This window comes from Larus michahellis, chromosome 2, assembly GCF_964199755.1.
Source record: "Larus michahellis chromosome 2, bLarMic1.1, whole genome shotgun sequence".
NCBI classification, from domain to species: domain Eukaryota; kingdom Metazoa; phylum Chordata; class Aves; order Charadriiformes; family Laridae; genus Larus; species Larus michahellis.
In genome coordinates, this window is record NC_133897.1 from 147,946,529 (window position 1) to 147,962,849 (window position 16,321).

A 16,321-nucleotide genomic window follows, 5' to 3' on the forward strand; every position below is an offset into this window, starting at 1 on the left:
ACGTGTGCGTGTGCATACACAGAGCTAACATGTCAGATGGTACCAGAGCAAATGATGTATGCTAGCAAAGTATCAAGGTTATCGAAGGGTGTCTTTTGCATTTTTTGTTAGATTCATTGATGACAAAGTGTACAGCCTGCATTGCAAAGTGAGAATTGGCATCAAGCGGTGCTTGGAACAGATTTAAATTACATGGAAATTGTTGGAGAGAGGTGTGGAGTGCAGAGGGCAAATCAGTACCTGTCTGAATTCCAGCTGCTCTTGAAGCATCCCAAGCCTCACAATTGTCTGAAATCCTGGCTTTGTTGAAATTAAAGGAAATTTTGTCATTGAATTCAAAGGACCAATGTAAATGTGTGTGACATCCTTTTAGATGTCTGTGTGGTAGTGCAAAATTTCAGGCACGCAATATATTTAAAAGTAGTGGAGTTTACGAAATGTTCCTGTGACACAACTGGAAAATGTGTTAGAACAAGTGAATTCTTACATACAAAAAGGTTACTGGAGAAGAATTACAGTTACCCAACATGCACTGAGAAAGAAGAGAGGGGCCCGGATCGCATGTGGTAACTAGAAGGTCTACGTCTGTTTTTATGAGTGGGACTGCGGACTTAGTGCTTCCTCAGATTACACCGTGTGGATTGTTTGCTGTAATAAATTTGCGCTACAGTTTCCTTTTTATAACTCTATTTACATTCACTTCTGATTTGCATTTACACTGAAGTGTTGATGTAAACTGTTAAATAACAGGTTGCCAGGAGTGCAGCTATGGAACTGTTAGTCATGGCAAGATCTGCCTGCAGAACTATGCCTGCCAAAAGGGAGTGTATTTCAGTTTAATGTCTTCTTTTCCCAGTTTTTGGGTGGTAGTGAAGCTATGAGATTCACGGGGAAAGTAAATGCTTTGCAGGTGCTGAAGACAATTCAAGAGATAATTTATGATAATTTGAGACATAAATTAATTCAGAAAGAACTGGAAAGCATCTTGGTCTCCCAGTATGTTAGAAAAACAAAAGGCAATTGGGAAAAAAAAAAAAAGCCACAGAATGTTCTTCAGCCCAAGACAATCATGCCAAAAATAGCAAAAATTAGTTGTGTTAACTGAGGAGAAGATACATTACAATTTTGCATATTGATGGTTACCAAAAGAAGCATCTGAGTGCTGCTGCAGGAGTTCAGTAGGAACAGAGGCACATTATACGCTCCTGTCACCTGGCTGATGACTGTCTGGGGAACTTGCTTGAAGGGTTGTTTGATCCCACATAGGTATCAGCAGGAGTGTTGCCATTGATGTTAGTGAGTGAAGGATCGGGACATATTTAAATGTATGCTGAACTGTTCAGTTGAGCACTGTTATTGGCTTCAGTGGCATTTCTCACTGGTTAATCATTTGCTCATTGGTAGAGCTGGAATACAGCTTGGCAGTTCCTGGGTTCTATTCCTGTGGTTAGGCCGCCAGATCACAATGTCCCTCTGGAGGTCCCAGTAGACAATAACAAGCAGACAATAATTTAACCAGAAATAGAAAATGGGGGAAGTAGTAACAATAAATTCATTAACACAGTAATTATTAAAGTGAAGAGAATCCTGCACATGAAGTAGTTATGCTTTAAAATTATCCTCTTAAAAAGAATAAAGTAATAGTAGGAGTATCAGGCAATGAAGAAAATGAGAATAACTACATCTTCTTGGGGGAATTGGCCTACTTTTTGGCCTTGGTGGTAAAGATGACCTTGCTTATGTGGAATGTTCATAGGCAGAGCCAAGGTGGAATTTGAAAGAAGGGTATAGTGCCCTGTGGCAGGGTATCCAGTGTGAAAGATGAAGCTTTTAAAGACCTTGGCTTTGTTGATGCTAACACGCCGGAGATTGTCTGCTGTGCATCTCATGTATCAGCGGGCTGTCTCAGAGGATAAAAATCAATCCAAAGACGGAATCTGTGCAGCATTTAAGTGTATGGTCGATAATTTTTTGTGTTTGCTGCTCGGGCTCAGTTCAGGGGCTGAGCTGATCACAGCTTGTCCATCAGCTCGGTGGGACTGGGTGGCTCCCACTTCTGCAGCTCCTGGGGCTGCCTCTAGGGTGGAGACAGCACAGAAGTCATTCCCAGCAATTTGCATCTCTCTTTCCAGTCCCAAGTGTTTTTACCAATTACACTTGTGTATTATTCTGATGAATGAGGTGTAGATGCCAAGATGGATAAGATTCCCAACAGAGTTTTAAAGCTGTATTTCTCATATTTGTTGTATTTCTCTTCTGAGCTGCTAGTTACACTGCAGCGTGTACCTGGATAGCTAACAGATAACTCAGGTATGGCTGTAACAGCGTCAGTGAAACTACAGTGTATGCCAGGTTCCATTTCTGGTGGTAGCTACATAAAACTGAAAAAACTCAGTCTCACTTCGGTCTGCTTGCTGTAGTTATCATTTTGCAATGGCAAGGTCAACAGTGTAGTCAGAGCAGCGGCACGCTGTGTTGCCGTTGTTTCAATTGGAGAGGTAAATGTTTAACAGCAGTAGGTTGAAAATGGGTCATTACAGGGTGAAATTTGCTCAGAGTTTTGGGAACTGTGGTTACTTAAATAATGATATTTGCATAGTATCATTACTCATCTTAGACAAAGCTAGGAGGAAGAACTGTTTCTAATTTGTGTAATCTCAGTAGCCATCCAACTACTTGGCACCATCTATCTCATTAAGCCCTAATAGAGGGTGTTGAATTGTTTCAACACACTTGCTACATCATTCAAAAATGCTGCACAGATCCATCTGATAGTGTATGTAATGACCCTAGCTATACCAAAAATAGTCAAGGTTGGGTTAAAGAATGGTGTTGCTGGCATTAGTGCATATTTAGAAAGTATCTCTCAATTTATATAATACAAAAATAAAAGAGAAGTTCTAAGCTCCTCAATATGTACAGTCTTCACTGTTTAAGAAGTTTTAATCGGCCCTTGGCACTGCATGGAATAATTGTTATTAATAAGTGCATAAGAATGCTCTACATCCAGAAAATTGAATGTATGTATAAACATAAAAATGTTGTCACTCAAAACGGCAGTGACGGAGTCTTTTTACTTAAGATGGTCATCCTTTGTCATTGGCAAAATCAAAGACTAGGTTGAAAAATTTCTTGTGGTGAAGATGTGCACCTATTTAGTGATTTCTTATGTAAATGGTATATAAAATTAGAACGTAATTCCACAAAATTGCTTGCTCTATTTTTTCAGGATTTTAATAGCTTGGAGATTAGACTGATTTCCCACTGCTTTGCGCTTTCTGTAGTCATGTAGATTGTTGTACAGGATGTACAAAGTGGATATAAAATGCTACCATTCTGTTTTGACACATGCACAAAATATGCACAAAGTCAGACCTATTATATTTGAATGGTAAGAACATCTGTCGGTGTGGAAATGGTAAGTGGTCTAAATGAGGGTTCCTGAAAAACTGTTCATTCAGGTCGCTTGGCACATGGGACATACAGCTGTGGGCTGCAAAGCCACGTGCTTCTTCAGTGTCCCATCTCTGTGTTCAGTTTTACAGCAATCGTACAAGGATTTTGCCAGGTGCATCCTCTGACCACACTTAGAAAACCGATGGTCTTATCAGTAGCAGAAACAGAGACATCTGCAGAAGTGCCGAAAAGACCTGAGTAGCTTTGTGCAATTACGTTCCTGATTCTCACTGTCAGGAGCTGCGCATTTCTAAATAAAAGTAATTAGGATAGTATATTAATTCTGCATTTGATGCTGGTTTTATATTGCATCAGAACTGAACTTTTTTTTGATCCCATATTCATGACATTTCATAGAATCACAGAATGGTTCGGGTTGGAAGGGACCTTAAAGATCATCTAGTTCCAAACCCCCTGCCATGGGCAGGGACACCTCCCACCAGACCAGGCTGCTCAAAGCCCCATCCAGCCTGGCCTTGAACACTTCCAGGGATGGGGCATCCACAGCTTCTCTGGGCAACCTGTTCCAGTGCCTCACCACCCTCACAGTAAAGAATGTGCAACAGTATTTTTTCCAAGTTAGATTCAAACTTTTATGGATCTCCGGTTGGACTGACTAGTCAAGGGGTAGTTTACTAGCTCAGTAAACCTCGGTATAGCAGCTGACTTGGAAATATATCTTACGCAAATTTGAAGAAAATATTCCTTCTTGGCCCTGCAGTTGTACATTTGAAAAAAATAGCATAATAGAGATGTTCTGGTCTCTCTTGGGCCAAATAGGAGACTAAAAATATATATTAAAAAAGTTTATTTTCTTACTGTGTATTACAATCAAGATCTGTAATCACCATCTGTAAAACAAAGGACCCAACCAGATCTGCATCTCCAGTTTGTTGTTATATAGTCAGAGCCAAGTAACCAAAAGAGAAGTGGAAATCACATCAGCACTAACACCTCTTGTCCTTACAGGTGTGGTTATTTAGTTTGGATTCCCTGGGATGGCTCCCAGTCTGTTGGCTGTCTGTTATCAGGGGTAAACTCTCTGTCAAGGGAATGGCTAAGCAGCAAACCTCCGTGCCGTGGTTCTGTGTGTACTTAATTGGGGTTTCCTGGCAGTGTTACACAGCGCTGGTATTGAAAACGAGCTCTAAGCTGTCAGAGATGGCTGTTTGCACTTTTTATATGTAGCATGTTCAGTAGTGATTCTGAATAATAATATGGGGGATACAGGAATTTTAGGAACATTAAGTAATTACCACATATGTGGAAAACCAGCTCTTGTTAGCAACTGAGGCCTGTAAAAATGTTTCAAAAACTTTTGGGACCACAAGTGTTGAAGATCTTAAACTTACGGATGCCCCACACAGATAAAAGCAGTTTCTATTGTCTGATGCTCTTAGGAATTTGCTGAAGGGTCAGTTAGGACTGAAGAACGGACATCAGCACAGCAGTGAAATTAACATGGCAGAATACAACTTTAAACACATTAAAAAGCGGGAGAGAATAAGGAGCAGGTGCCTGCCTTAAACCACAGCCTGGCTTGGCAGCAGCACGTGGTAAACTGACTTCACATCGCGCGGCCACAACAAACCGTGGGGATCTTTTCTAGTTTGAAAGTACAACCAGCCTTGCCATGAAAGGGAAATGAAATACAGACAAAGGATGCTGCAATCTGGCCAAAGCTTTATATCCCGGGAACAGCAGAGATTCGTGATGGCAGCCTCGGGTCCTCTATATGGGGATTCATCAAGAATGGGACCTGAAAGCTTCATACCAGCCTTTGACCAGAACCTAAAGCAATAGTATTGCAGTTGATTTTTTCTTTCGGTTCTCTCTTTCACTTTTTCTTAGGTGTTGTCTTAATTAACCTTAGTCTTAATTAACCATGCTTCCAGTATGGCCAGAGGAAAGAGAGAGGAGGAAACACAAAGGCACAGGACAAGAGCGAAGAAGTATTTCTTGGCTGAAAATTAAATACTAGTGAGGCCTCCCAAGAAATTAAAAAATGCATAGTGCAAACTGAGGTTGTCAGTCCAGGCTCTCAGACTTTCCAAACCTGGCTGCTCCCATATTAAAGAGCTTCCCTACTGAACGCAGCTCTGCTTTTGGGCTACCAGGGCAGGCCATCCCCATCCCAGTTGGAATTTCTCAGTGTTTTATGTTCAGATATTCATGGGAGCAGGAACTGGAACACGTTTTCCCTTCTTAAAAGTGCTAAGTAAGGGAGAGCCCCCTGGTTACAGTTTCTCCCAAGCCCTGCAGATGCTCTTTAGGCTTCATAAATGCTTACGGCATGTGCTGTGAAAAACCTTCATCAGAAGGACTGTAACACAACTCTTCATAAGCCAGTCATTGGCACTGGCCTCTGAGAATCGGTGGGATGGGCTCAAAGCTTCTCAAACTGAGGTGAGAGTGGAACTGGGGTTTCCCAAAGCCTGCTTAAATTAGTAGATCCTAATCTGTGGCTGCTGCTTTGGGTCTGTGGGTGACACAAGGAAAGAAATAACTCAGCTGTGGTTCCCAGCAGTGCTTCAACAAGAGCTAAATGCCTTGTTCGATGTGGCATTTTGGCTGCATTCCAGCAGCATTTGGCTGTTCCAGACACAGAACCGCGCCACTGCAAGGGAATGTGCGACCTACCCTGTCGCCTTTTTCTGAGGCAGGATCAAATGTTCTTAGACTGTCTCTGACGTTTTTATCTAGCCTGTTCTTAACGTGCCCAGGGCAGATCTCTAGATACGTAAAGAGCTTTACTCTTGAACAATGGTCACTTACAGGCAGACAACTCCCGGGTTCAAACGAAAATACCGAAGCCGTTTTTATGCAGCCTTTTTGGTGAGGTGGGGAGAGCAGAGAAGAGGCACCTCAAGCACTTGAGCGTGTTTCTGAAGCCACAGCTGCTCTGTACTCAGTGCAAGCCCTGCCAAGAGATCACGTACCACCTGGGGAGTGGCACAGCCAGCGAGTCTCTGCCCGCGCCAGTGGTGTCCTCTCCTGGGGCTCTGTGCCTGGCGGTGAGCAGTTGTTGGAAGCTCTTCCTGAGCGCGAGCTGAGAGCTCTCGCTCTCCCCACCGGAGGCAGATCTCATCTGGCTAGATCCCAGATCACGGAAGGTAGTCTGTCGCATTCACTGCAGTTTTCGATTTGTCCTCATCTGATATTGAAGATCCTATCAGTAGTTTTGCACCCCTAATTTGCAAGTGATTTGCACTCCCAAGTTGTGGGAACAAATAATTCCATGGTGTAATTCAGAAAATGTGGCCTGTGGAGTCTATTTGCAGTAACCATATTAGTTAAATTACCAGTGTGATTAACTATAAGAATGAATGTGCCTTCATAAATGCCAAAGCAATTATTTCTGGTAATTTATTCCACTCTTTACAATATGGCCACAAGAATCTGAACTAGTATTTTTTAGATAATTTATTCCATATGTTGTGACGGGGACTTGAGAGAAAATTCTTCTTTCAAGGGCAATTAGATTATACTAATTTGGAGAACATTTTCAGTGTTCTTTAATTAGAGTTTAGTAAATTGTGAGTAAGATGATTTTCAGTGTAGGTGGTCAGCAACATACTTAGCAAAAAAGTACACTACCAGACTCTCCTTGTTTCCACGTCCTTTCATTTGGTGGGATTAAAGACAGTGCACATGAGGTAAGTGTATCTGTCTAAATACTTTATGAATATAAAACCAACCCCCACTTTTATGGCGGCACCAGTTACATGCTTACTTCTGTGTTAGTGGCAGATGCTCCCAAATTATTCATCTAGTTAGAGATTAGCATCACCTCAACTGGGCTCATTCAACTGCGTGTTTGTTTTCACAATTGTTTTTGGGAAATGATCTGTCTAAAAAGAAAAAGAGCAACTTTAAAATGTATTGTTGGTTTGTCCCTTTTGGGCTGGGTCCAGTACAGAATGCAGCCACATGAGTAGTTGAATTAGCATAACAGAGGAGGTTTTAATTTCGAGGCAGGAATGAGGGAAAATAGTTTGGATTCACTGGAGTGGTAAAACCTTCAACCACATCTTCCGCCACCTACAGATTGGAGGTATGGCACCAAAGGCTATTTATTTAAGTTGAGTAACTACTTTGCATTTTCATTGATGCTTGCAAGGTTTTAAGTATTTTTATGTTGAATTCATGAAATGCAAATTATGGATTACATAAATACTGCCTTTGCTTTTAAATTGTTTGAGGGATTGTGGGATTATATTTGATTTGTTACATTTTCCCAGGGACCATTGTGTTGCTAGGGTTGTGGGCAATCGTGTGTAGGTATTTCTCATGTGTATTATTACATATTAGTTTAGCCAAGCTTAATCTGAAAGAATATTCCTCTCTGAAGCAGTGGCTCAGGAGTCATGCCTGTGAACTGGGGCTTCTTCTGTACTTCTATTCCAAATTGCCATTTTGCTGTTAAATCTTCAATTCTTATTTCAAGCAGCATCAACATCGTGATGAGGAGCCTTATTGCTGAAAGGTCAGATCTTTCTCTTTTAGGACCATCAGAGGGCTCTGCCTGTTTCTGTTGAAAACTCAAAAATAGTTATTCACATAGCCTCCTTTCGCCCCTCCTTAAATTCAATGTTAGGGTCAAAGTAATTTGTTTATGCACTTATACAAAAGTTGGATATACTGTGCATGTCTAACTTTCACGCTGTATCAAAGTTGTACCTTTTCAGCTGTTGGCCTGTCTTCGTGTGAACCAGAGCACTTATTTCGGTTAAAATGAAGGCAGGAAAGTAAAACTGCTCAGAAATAAGGTTCAGAGGGATGCTAGGAACAGCTGGTGAAACACATGTGCCTCTATGGAGGCTAGAAAGGCAATTGCACCAGTTCTGCCTTGATTTCTCAGTAAATTGATGTGCAACAGATGTGTTGATTTTTTTCTGTGAATGTTCTGCTAGATTGAAGGCACACAGACTTACAATTCAGAAAAAGATCTGCCTTACTTATTAATGAAAATTACTATATACTCCTTCACACATCACATATTCAAAGTTATAGTTATCCCAAACCCCAAAATCTTTGAAAGATATGATATAAAAAGATTGAAGAACCATGCAAGATGGAGATGTTCCATTAAATTTGCATGGGGGAATTCATGTTTGCAACAATGAGCGGAGAATGACTACCATTCAACAAGGCTGAACGAAAATTAATGCTTACTAATCACAAGAGCTCTTACAACGCAAGAGTAATATCCTGTAATAATACTTTAATGAAAAGAGCATGGGCCTTCAGGAGTTGTGAACCTTTCACATGTAACTATGACACAGTGTACCTTTTCTACAAAATTATAGCACAATTTTTTCCAGGCAGTTTTATGGGAATATTTCTTTGATATGAATGATTGGATTTTAGAACAACTCTGGAAGTCAGGCGCCAGCTTTCATTAGTTTAATATAAATCATAAAACCAGCAGACACTTGGAACAGTACAACCCAATAGAAATGAAATTGTTGACTTCTGCCCTTCATTTTTCGTATGTCATGTTAGCCTTCTATCTTTTCTATTTGTATTTATTGCAGCAGATATTGATGGGAATTTTCAGAAGTAGTTTTGACATAGTGAAAAAAATATTTCCCTCTGTTGCGTACTAAATTCATGTGGGTAGCTGAAGTTCTAGAGCAAAATTATTACTTCTGTTATTCTTTATGAACTGATTAAAAGTTATGGTCTGAAGGAATGCATAGAAGGCTTGTAATAAGCAATATGATTTGGACCACTCATGATACTGTTATAGAAATGTCTCAGTGTTATTAAATCTTTCTGGACAAGGGGCCAGTGGATTTTCAAGGTGTTTTGGATGTCTCTTTCCCACTTCACTAAAATTCCCATGTTCTTTATCTGTGACTCAAGGGCCTCAGGTATGTTCCTGGGAGATTTCTACCCACACTGCAGCCTGTAGGACAGGGTGACACGTAGTGGGGACATTGAAATCAATGTCCCTCTCCTATTCCCTGGAGGGTGCAGGTCCTCTTACTATAAGCCAGCCCCTGAGCTCGTATGTCCTCCTCAGGGTGTGAGAGTCCTTGTCCCAGTACAATCTCCTGCCTTTCTCATTTCCGTTCTCAAATCCCTAGAGCTTCACCGACCCCACAGGTCCAGCTTCTGTCCTCTGGTACACGATGAGCCAGAGATGTAAAGGGTAGCAGAGGCTAGGAATCCCTGCAGAAGAGGGGCGAGTCCCTAAATATCTTGGGATCTTGGATATACTCTACCCTCATTGTATCAACATTTAAGAATTCCAGTATCATTTGGTGTCGTATACATTTAGAGTTATTCCTCTTTCATAGTATCAGTATATCTCTGTGCTGAAGTCAGGAGGGTATTGAAAAGGTGAAAGAAATTGGAATACAGAATTGGGAACAGCATTTAAAGTCAGAAAGTAAATGGAGTGACTGTCATATTCATGAAAGAAACACTGAGGCTTTATTCCTATTAATTTCTTTCTTTTCTTTTCTTTTTCTTTTTTTTTTTTGGTGGTGCTTTCAATATAAATTCCAGCTGAGGTCTTGATCAAAATTCCTACAGTCAAATGCTACTATATTGAGTATTTTTTCCCTTGTCTGATACTCAGCTATCTGTCACTTTGCTGTTTTTACAAATAAAATTAAACTACGCAGGCAGGTAGAAAAATTGTTAGTCGTGGAGGTGGTAATAAAGTTTCATATTGTGCATAAAAGTCAATACTGTATTTTCTAGATGAAAAGTTAAAGTAGCTAGTGAAATATGAGGAGGGTGAATAGAGAAGACAGAATGGGAAGGGTTCTTGATTTATTGTCTACTGTCCACGCTAATGGATATCCGTAACTTGATTTAGCAGATAATGACCAAATGTTTTTAAGCCAAATAATTCGTCTGAATTAGAACATTCCTCAGACGTAGCAGGTTTTGACATAATGGTAACATTTTAATTGAATTCCTAAGAGGGATGTATTCATCCAGAGAAAACATTTTAAACACACTGGATTACGGATAATGTAAATCTGGTTACCTCCGTGGGCAGACTTGTGTTTTGCGTATGCTGTTGTCTGCCTTGGAAAGCAGGCAGCGACAGAACCAAGGTCCAGTAAAAGAGATTTACGATGCTGCTTGCCTAGTATTAAAAAAATGGTAATTTTAAAATGAAAGATTTGATACAGGTCCGTAATTTCTGGCTCTGAGTGTTTCTGCCAGGAGGAGCGATGGTGTGCTGCCCGCAGGGCCGGCCGGCTGCGGTGGCACGGTGCGATGGGGGCTTCTCTTTTGTCTCCGCAGAAGCAGGGGGCAAGAAGCTGCGGAGCACCGTCCAGAGGAGCACTGAGACAGGGCTGGCCGTGGAGATGAGGAACTGGATGACCCGTCAGGCCAGCCGGGAGTCGACGGATGGGAGCATGAACAGTTACAGCTCTGAGGGAAAGTAAGCAGCAGCTATTACTGTGGTTACCGGGTGCTTCCCCATGAAACCGGCAGTTAGGCAGGGGTCAGGAGAGCGCTCCTGTTCAGTCAGAATTCCTTTCACAAGCTATGTCACTAGCTAGTCTTCCCCTGTGACCGAAAGAATCTCTGGTTGTTGATGCGGGAAGGATGAGGATCATTTCTGCAGTGCAGAAAAGGCAGCTGGTGGCTCAGAGCCATCGGTGTGCGGTGTGGCAGGAGGGGAAGTGGGCACAGTGCACCGCATAAAACACAAAAAAAGACAGGTTCTCTTCTCAAAACTCCTTGGATACGTTGATGCTTTGCAGAGCAAAGCAGTTCCAGAGTATTTCCAGGCGTCATTTGCTGGGCCCAAGACTTTTTCAAAGATTCTACTAATTAATCCTGAAGAAATGGTCTAGGCAGAAGTATGAGACTGTCATGTATCATGCTTTTCATAAAAGCCCAGGTTAAAGAATTCTGAGTGGTATGTCCAAGACATTGCTGAGAAAAATCTCATTGTGGATAGTGATATTCACGGCACTGGGTGACATCATCCAGTGCCATGAGTATCACTATCCACAATAAGATTTTTCTGTACACCTATACTGGACAATATATCTTACATGCCCAAGTTGATGCACTATATGCACGTGAGACGGACATTTATTTACGGTTGGTCATTATAAATCTCATTAGTTCTTGTTGTCTTGTAATGGGTCACAGATAATTTATGGCAAGAATTTGAATTTTAAGTTACTTTGGTAATTTGCCACAATGGATTTCAGTTCCATTATTGAATATATGTCATTCTCAAAGACATTTTTAACAAAATGTTTATAATGAATGCTGATTTTAAAAGGGGATTTGAAAAATAGTGACCAGTATTCAGTCTAATGCAATGATTTTACTGGATCCATTTGGCATCCATCCATTGAGCTCATGTTGACTGAGAAATGTGAGCAATTTTACCTTCATGTAACTAAATTACTGGTAAGGGCATTAGTGTCTTACTGAACTGGTCTCATATGAATACTGCAATAATTAACAGTGGTCTTTAATATATTGGGGAAAAAAGAGCATATTAATGTGGAAATTAGATCCAGTGAGGATTAACGCTTCCTTCACCTGTTTGTTTATATGCTGGAGGCTGAATTGCTGCTTGTCAAACACTGGGAAGTTTTGAAAATGACACTAATTGTTTTGTAATCTTTTCAGTGTAAGTAAGTTCCTTGTGAGCGGTAGTACCAAAAATGCAAATTATCTAGAAAACAAAAAAAGGGTAAATTCAAGTGTATTTACTGATTTTCTTTCCAACATTATTTTTTAGTTTGATTTTCCCTGGTGTGAGGTTGGCTGCAGACAGCCAGTTCAGTGATTTTCTGGATGGACTTGGTCCTGCCCAGCTTGTAGGGCGACAGACTTTGGCAACACCATCAATGGGTAAGCATTTATGTCCTACAGATATAGCATAATCTCCTAGGTCTGGTAATTAGAACATAGACATTATCTAGATTATCATTCTTTAAAAATGGATTTCCCATGTGGCTTTGAACAGCTCAGTTAAGACCAAAACCGTAACCTCAGCCAAAATTAAACATAATTGTGGATGCTCATGAGGACACTCAAAAGTAGAAAGGTGCTTCAAAAAAATCAGTTTTTTATCTCTTCTTCAGTTTTCCATCTTTAAAATGTGGCTAATGAGATAAATTCTTTCTCTGAATCACTTGGATAGTATTGAATAAAAATGGGAATTTAGGTGCAAAGTATCTGTTGTTATTGTGCTTACAGCTTTTTTTTTAATATTAGTAAGTATCTTTTCAAACCTTGTCCTAAACTAGAGGCATGGTGAAGAAATTTCAAGCAGTTTTACACAGCTGCTTCATACTAATTTCCTTGCTGCCTTTTTATCTGAAGTTCTTAAGACAAAAAGTAATTTCATTTTAATAAGTGATAGGGGCATGAGAAAGGGGAGACAAGGTGTTATTGCAGGTTTTTTTAATTGTTTACTAACATAAATAGCAGTGAAGAGGCTACATATTAAGTTATCTAGTAGTGTTAAAATCCCGATCATACTTACTGGTGGAATGCAGGGGATACAAGCCGTCATGTATTCATCCTGGAACTTCCCATAGCTTTTCATACATTTAGATATTTTTGAATTACAATGCCAGGATTTCTTTTCCTTTTCTAGGAGATATCCAAGTGGGAATGATGGACAAGAAAGGACAATTGGAAGTAGAAATAATCCGAGCTCGTGGCCTTGTTGTAAAACCAGGTTCAAAGACACTGCCAGGTAAGGACGAAAAATCTTAGCAACAAGAGCAGAGTTCTCCCAGAAAAATCCAACAAACGCCCACCTTCTGAGGCTATACTGTTCAGATTAGGTAAACTTTTAGCAATTCACATGTCAGTAGATTACAGTATTGTACACCGAAATGCAAAATGTACTGAAATGGTATACAAGCTTGCGGTAGGTGCAAAAAACCAACCCTACTTCAGGAGGAAACAAAAAAATCAGACTGGTGTCTGATGTATTTTAGTAATGACAAATACATCCTTCGTTATGGGGCAGAAAGGAAAGTACGCACTGAACATGTGATATAGGAATCTTAGGGGTGAAGAGGGTATCAACAAGAGGTGTGGAATAGGTACCTAGTTGAAAAGTAGACCAGTGTTTGATACTTACTGCTTATTTTATAATATGGTGTCCTATAACACTACATGAAAAGGACAATATAATGGTATTTTTAGCAAGCTATTCTGCTAAAATGGAAATTGTGTCAGAGTCTTTTCTTCACTGATTTTCACCTTGTAGATAATTTTAAATTATTAACAATTTGGAGCATTGATCCAAATCTCACCAAAGTCAGTGCAAGACATTCATTTACTTAATAGGCCTATTTTGCATACTGTACAGTATAGGGATACTATATATAGGAATATCTGATTTTTCCAGGTCAAAATCTGAATTGTTTCATGGCAAAAGAGACATATAAAACGAAGTAAAGAAAAAATTATACCAGAGAGAAAAGTAAAGAAAATGCGTGGCTGCTTTGCATGGGAATAAATGTTAGTATTGCTTGTGGAAATGTGTTCATTTAAGTTATATATCCAGTAAATGGCAGATTTTATCATATGGTGATAGAACATTGTATCTGTTATGTAAAAAATCTGGACTTCTTTACTTACTGTTCTTTATTTTCTTTCTTCTAAGCACCATATGTAAAGGTGTATCTATTAGAAAATGGAGTCTGCATAGCCAAAAAGAAAACAAAGGTAGCAAGAAAAACGCTGGAACCGCTTTATCAGCAACTTCTATCATTTGAAGAAAGTCCCCAAGGCAAAGTTTTACAGGTAATTTGCATCAATATTCTTCTGAATCTGAAAATGTCGCATGTACAGTTTTCATTGAATGAGTTTCAAACTTCCCTTCATGCTTCATTTGACAATTCTGCTATTTCTAACGCTTGTTGAGCACATAAATACTAGAGTAACAACTGTCAATGCAAGTAGAAAGTGCTGAGCAAAAGTTAGTTCTAGATTATTTTGCCTCTACTATATGTATGGGCTCCTTCTCTCACTGGGCTTTCTTTAGTATCATGGATAACTGCTCTGTTACTGCCCAGGTCACTTCTGTCGCTGCCTCGTGGTTAGTATACACAGAACTAAATCAGCAGTTAAATATTTCATTCCTTACTATAATTAAGTAAGCAGAGACGTTTGAAGAATTACATTGGATCTCTCATAATTTTTGCTGAAATGTTTCTATTTTCTTGTGTTTCCGTTGCTAACAGATAATTGTTTGGGGAGACTACGGACGTATGGATCACAAGTCCTTTATGGGAGTGGCACAGATACTTTTAGATGAACTGGACCTGTCCAACATGGTGATTGGGTGGTTCAAACTCTTCCCTCCTTCTTCCCTAGTAGACCCAACTTTAGCTCCTCTGACTAGAAGAGCTTCCCAATCATCTCTTGAAAGTTCAACAGGACCTTCGTATTCTCGCTCATAGCAGCTGTGAAACTGTTGTCATAGCAACCAGCGTTACAAAAAAAATAAAATTACAGGTCGCAAACCCTGGTAACACTGCATGCTTAATGTTGTGTCTTCTGAGCCTGTTTCTAGGGCTGCAACGCGATCCTGTGTTCTCAAGGAAGTTGCACACATTGTGCCCTACAGAAGGCCCTCAGGTGAAGGACTGAAGTCATGAAGAACTGATAGGTTTGGAGTTCAGGGACACTCAGTTTTGGTCCAATCTGAAGCCATGGACTAAACTAAAAGAATCAATCTGTTTCATGCAACAAAAGTCCTTTTCAATGGCATATCTGTTCTGTTGCTCCCGTTTCTTTATTTATCTGCCCTCCCCTCCTAAAGCTTGGTTATGCCACAGAAATGGAGTTACCCTCCCATGAAGCCATGTTACAAGTCCGTGGATTAGCAGACATTGGAAGAAAAGAAGAATGTAAGGATGCTGGAAAAGTCAACTGTTGTTTGAAACAGTTGCTTGAGATCCGAAAACTCTTCATACTGGAAAGGTTCAAGACTTAAAGCAGCGGGCTTCATACCTCCAGCTATAGATACAGTGAAAACCCAGATGTGATGGACTCTGAAAAATAAAATTCTGTGGATATACTGTACTGTATGAAATTAAAGAAACTTTTTTGCATGGACACAGATTTAGCTGAACACTTAAATTATTTTCTTGGGGCTGCAACTTGCAAAAAAAAAAAAAAGAATAAATCAGCCATTTTCAACAATTTATATTATTTTTAAAAATAAATTTCACTAGTGCATGGTTTTAAAGGGAAGAGAATGCAACAGGGTGATACAAAGACACACCACGTTTATCATTCTTTAAACCAGTCATGGTCTGTATTTTTGCAGACGTATATTAAAAATAAAAAATAATTTCTAGCAAATATTTAAAATTCTGTTTATGTGACAAGAAATAAGTGTAATATATTAAATTTATTTAAATGTAAAAGGTACAAGCCTTGTAAAGTTCAACATAATGTGCAAATTGTACACTTCTTTTACCTCCTCCTTTCTCTATCTCTCCTCCCAGTCTCCCTTCTTCCTTTTGCTCTTTTCCCCCTCTACCTCCCAGGATGATCATCATATTCTGAAATGGCTACCTTTTGACTTATTACGCTCTTATGCCCCATATTTGGTTCAGGGTTGCAGATTGTTCTGCATTTCTGAATTATTTGAGAAAAATATTGTTTAAGAACTTACTTTTTTTCAAGCATGTTGAAAAGGATTTTGCAACATGGCTTGGGAGTACATTAATGTAATTCAGCATGTATTTGATAAAGAAGATATTTGAACTTTTTGCAATTTATTGTACAGTGCATGGTAACTTATTTTCATTTTTTTCTCACCTTCAAATTGAATTCTACAGCAAAATACTGGAATCATGTGGCCATTGTAAGATGTCTTCAATAAATTTGTTTT

General features: G+C 39.7%; 1 protein-coding gene across 50 annotated transcripts in view; it reads left to right on the forward strand.

Moving 5' to 3' along the window:
- The window catches only part of RIMS2 (regulating synaptic membrane exocytosis 2), a 503,494-nt gene extending 487,734 nt beyond the window's left edge, over positions 1–15,760 (forward strand). For all 50 annotated transcript variants that reach the window (XM_074577608.1, XM_074577599.1, XM_074577598.1 and 47 more), the window contains 5 exons: positions 10,726–10,867; positions 12,194–12,306; positions 13,058–13,159; positions 14,081–14,220; positions 14,661–15,760. In XM_074577608.1, coding sequence (XP_074433709.1) covers positions 10,726–10,867; positions 12,194–12,306; positions 13,058–13,159; positions 14,081–14,220; positions 14,661–14,879 — 716 coding nt within the window. In that variant the 3' untranslated portion in view covers positions 14,880–15,760. The remainder of the gene's footprint in view (positions 1–10,725; positions 10,868–12,193; positions 12,307–13,057; positions 13,160–14,080; positions 14,221–14,660) is intronic.
- The last annotated feature ends 561 nt before the right edge of the window (positions 15,761–16,321 follow it).